Source organism: Citrus clementina, unplaced genomic scaffold (genome assembly GCF_000493195.1).
Source record: "Citrus clementina cultivar Clemenules unplaced genomic scaffold, Citrus_clementina_v1.0 scaffold_8, whole genome shotgun sequence".
Taxonomy (NCBI): domain Eukaryota; kingdom Viridiplantae; phylum Streptophyta; class Magnoliopsida; order Sapindales; family Rutaceae; genus Citrus; species Citrus x clementina.
This window is the reverse complement of record NW_006262022.1, coordinates 3,513,634-3,518,492: the sequence shown is the minus strand read 5'-3', so window position 1 is coordinate 3,518,492 and position 4,859 is coordinate 3,513,634. Positions and strand designations below refer to the sequence as shown.

General features: G+C 35.4%; 1 protein-coding gene across 1 annotated transcript; it reads right to left on the bottom strand.

Annotated features, from left to right (window-relative positions):
* Window positions 1–2,930: 2,930 nt before the first annotated feature.
* LOC18034041 lies at window positions 2,931–4,456 on the bottom strand. The gene has a single exon (XM_006422994.2). It carries the CDS (start codon window positions 4,292–4,294, stop codon window positions 3,242–3,244), a length of 1,053 nt encoding a protein of 350 aa, XP_006423057.1. The 5' UTR covers window positions 4,295–4,456; the 3' UTR covers window positions 2,931–3,241.
* Window positions 4,457–4,859: the final 403 nt, after the last annotated feature.

Sequence of the window (4,859 nt, the reverse complement as noted above, 5' to 3'; positions counted from 1 at the left end):
AAGCACATAAAACCGCAATAAAAATCAGAAAGATGGGCGGCAATAAAAAGTGAGTGCAAGGATAAATGATAAACTTATAGTTTTCTTTTAGAGTGTGCGCCGAGGTAGTTGGGCTGCCAAAACCTAACTACTAAGGTGTTTGATAACACTTATAGCTCAGTTTTGGCAACTTAGTAACTTTTTTTTGCCAACTTCTACTCCAGAGCTGTAGCTTCTACTTTACAGCAGCTGCAGCTTAAAAGCTACAACATCTCACTCCCAAACATACCCTTAATTAATTTCTTCAATTCTTTGATGTAGACATCTACATATTTTAAAAATACAGATTTGAATTAATATGTTACAGTTGGACAATATTGTTTAGGATCCCTCTAAGTTACATGCATGTACCTTACAACCCTCTCACATGAATAGTGAATGGACCCACATCATTCATTATTCATGTGAGAGGGGTGTAAGGTACATGCATGTAACTTAGCATTAGCCTATTGTTTAACATTTACTGTTGAACATCTACTGTTGAACATCTACATGAGAAAAAGACTCGTGTAGAAAAAATCTATTTGAATTTGATAAAAATAGTGTTTTGATCCCACCGAACAATAGAATTTGAACACAAATTATGGTATGGTTCCTATACCCTTTATATGAAACGTCAATTAATAGCAACTCCAAAAAAAGTGGACACTCTAGATATTTCTTCGTTGAAGGATCTCTCGATGAGCATTGTAGTGTATAAATCATTAAAAATCTACCTTACGCTTGACGAGATGAGTTGATTACCAGTGACCAATACATCATACGATATATTTTTGACCAAAATTATATTAGATTATGAAACGAACTACTCATGCATTGCTCACAATGATGAATTGGCTATCATTATCACCAACAACCATGCAAAATTTGGGTACACAAAAATAATCACCAAACACCAATTCATCGTCATCATCATTACCACTATCATTATCTTAAATGAGACAAGATTTTATTGGCATATATTGAAATCAAAATATGCATTATCAATGGCCAAATATATTTATATGTACTCACACACAAACAGAGAATTGCGTTCTCCTGGTCTCCTTAATTTCATTTTTCTCTTGTAACAACCTCTCTAAGGAATTAGAGATTAAAAAGAGAATATTTACAATGATTACAGAATTTCATGTGGGTTCCTTTATAATCGACATCGCAAGCTTAGCCTTTTTTATAAAGCTAGCTAGTTTTAATTGCTTGCATGGCTGGTCTCCCCATTCTTTCCCTTTAGGATTATGACTGTGGGCTTTAGCCTTAAAAAGGAATCACATCGTAGCGTTAATATTGATATTAAGAGTAAGAGTAAATGCACGCATGACAAAATGATAAATTATACGCCATGATTTATTTTTAATATACTAACATTTTTTGTAATTAGCCTAATCGCCTCATCTGAACTTTTCTTAGATCCATCTTTTATGATGGTAGCGTATTAATTTTTGTCTTTATTATTCATGTCGAACTCTTTTATAACTTATAGTCTAAGTTTAGCCATCATCTAATACACGAGTTTAAGAAAATATGAACATTTTTTTCTATGTTGTGTATAATAAATTGAATTCAAAATGTTTTGAGTTTGCTTTGGCCATACTTTCATGTTTAACGTTGGACCAGTATCCGTTGGGATCGACTGGGCATCTAGAATTTGAAACAAACTTTAATTTGTCTTGAACCGTTGTACATTTATGTAGTATCATACACGTAACCTAGATAAAGACCATACATTTTTTTCTCCTTTTGTCTCTTTATTTTTCCTTTTGACCATAATTCCATCAGCCTTCCTTCACCGAAAAAGAGAAAAATTCAAAACAGGAAATTTGCTCACATGAATGCAGTAAATGAACTCATTTTGAAGGGTCATTGCCGCAATTTCGTGGATGCAATAATCGCATCACGACACACAACTTAAGCCAATCTTGTTTGGCATTTAATTAAGCAAATCTAACTACATGCTCGAGCAACATCTATTTGATTTTTTATTTTTCAAGACAAAAAAAATCGATGGCCGTGTCTACTTTGTGCTCATCTTTTTGCAACTTTAAAGTACAAAAAGAAAATGCTACAGGTGACATTAGCAACATATTTTAAGACACCACACATGCTTAAGGCTACAATACTTTTTAAACAAGAACCCTTGTTGGGCAACAATTCATAATTGCCTTCTGTGGAGTGATGGAGAAATCATGGTCACAAATTGTAGGACAAAGGCTTTTTATTAATTAATTAATTTATTTGGGTGGGTTTGTTTGGATTATTTGTTTTTGCCCTTTTGATTCTTTCACCCTTTTGTTTGACTAATAAAACCAATTAATCAACTTTACACTGTTTAGCAGCATCATTACCATAATTATTCGACAACCGTGATGATTATATTTTAGAACTCTCGCTCTTTCCAGCCATGTGTTGTTTGCAAATATTCCCTTTCTCTTTCTCTTTCTTTTCTTCCTTTACCAACTCATGTCGTGGTATCATTCTTCAAACATTTATAAACTTTCCTCCTGTTCTAGCTGGGAATGCTTAAAATAATTACAATTAATTGGAGGGCTTTAGAAAGTAATGAATGATCTTAGGTTCTTTCATAAATATGTATATTACAAGCAGAAATTTAATAAAATTATTCTTTCCGTTGTAATATGGTCCAAATTTAATCCCTCACTAACAATGTACAGAGATTAATGAGAACTATATGCACAATTATGTGTGTGTCTATTCCTCTCATGAGTAAGATTTTAAGGTCGTCTACGATGAATTATTTTTGTACTGATATTTGATGAAGTGAAATAGTAAAGACTTGTCAAATCAAATCAGTTCGCAATTAATTAGCCCTCTTCCAAAAAATAAAAAAATAAATAAGTTCACAAGTCAACAAATGAACATCATCTTGGCTCGAACTTTTTGATCTCATGCATCTCATGTACATCAATCCAAAAAAAAAAAAAAAGATTTTTGAAAATCTTCCGTAATCCTCTTTATATGTGTCTTTTATATATGACTGATACAATTTCCTACCATATATGTAAAGTCCAGTTCATGGATAAAGACACCATAAAAAGGAACAAAAATAAAACACAATAAATTGATGATGATGAAAACATCAATAAATTAAATAAAAAGAATCATACTCATATATATATATATATATATATGGGCGTGTGTATATATAAATGTATATTTATGATCAAGATGATCAGACAGCGCAGATTCATACACGTGGCATAGACCCAACTCCTCTGGAAATGTCGTGCACGCCACCCGGATTGAAGCCTAGGCATCCCAGCAAGCCTTGCTTGTACGGCAAAAATGTCTTCCTCTTCAACTCCTCCGACACCGCCCGGTTCGCCGTGTAATGCAACTCATGGGCTGACACCGGGGGCCGCCGCCGTGATACTGAACCGGAGGAGCTGTCGGTGGACCGGAAGCTTGAGTTCTTCGCATCATCAACCATCACCTCTTTCTTGGACAAAACGGCATATTTTCTCAGGGGATCCGGGCTTGTTGCCCTGCCTTCAGAAGCACTTCTGAATAAAAGATCCTTCAGCTTCCACTTTTTGTTCGAAAATGAAATTGCCGATAGAATGGAAGACGCATACGATTTTGAGTTATTACTATTACTACGGCTTCTTGTTGAAGTAATAATAATTCTTGCTGCCTGCGAGTTATCTTCTTGTTCATCTATTATGTCCGAAACCCTGATCGGAGACAATGATCGGGTTCCTTTTCTTGAACTACAAGAATAATCCGTAACCCTCTCTCTGCCACGATGTTGAACTTGATGATCAGCTCCATCAAACGGATTAGGATCTTTATTTCTCGGCGGATGATTATTATATTTTCTTGATCTCGAAGAAACTGGCTGCCGCGGAGATGAGACCGTGCTGGAAGCTGATTCGTACCCGGCTGGTAGCTTCAGAGGGCGAATCTTGCCGCCATCAAAGAGCTCATCAGCGGATAAGGAAGTTCTCTCGAGCTGCCCACTGAAGTCAAACTCGAAATCTTCATCTTGATCTTGATCGTCATCATCTGTGTCATGACTATTCATTCGGTTACTACTTGTGGATAAAGAATGATCATTGAGGTCGCGATAAAAGGCGGAGATACGAGTAGGGCTAGCGGGGGCACTGAAGAACAAGCTGTTGCCGAATCTTTGGGGGCTTGAAGGAGCAGTAATGTATGGAGATGAACAATTGCTGTCAAAGTTGAAGTCCATAGACGTTGGTGCCGCCGCCGGCATTGGCATCACAACTTCCATTTCCATGTTGGTTTTCTTGAGGAAAAATTTGAGTGATGGGAACAAGTGGGAAAAGGGGAGGTGAAAGGGAGGAAGAAGAAAGATTGACTAAAGAGACTCGAGAATTTGTGATTGAGAGGGAAAGAGGGAGAGAGAGAGAAAATTGTGTGATGAATAATGAAAATGAGAGAAGCAGCCCCTGCACTGCCCTTTTATAAATCTATGCACCAAATAAGTTTGTGTGATATAATTATTTATTATTACAATTATTATTTTTGTAGGCTTAGATGTTGATGTTTTGTTGGTTTTTATTTTACCATTCCACTTAGCCTTTGGCCATCCTTTTGATTTGTTGCCATTTATTCTTTATTGTATTGTGATTTTGGATTTTTCTTCTTTATTTTTGTTAAAAATTTGGCACCCAAGGGCCAATATTCAAAATGAATATATAAAAATTACATGTGTGTAGATTTAGGAAAACTTAATTGGGTATGGATCGATGAAGTTTCCTGAATGCTGACCAAAGAGGTTCTTTGTTAAATTAACCAATGGAATAATAAATTAATCAAATAAATTGAAGCCAACTCAAATT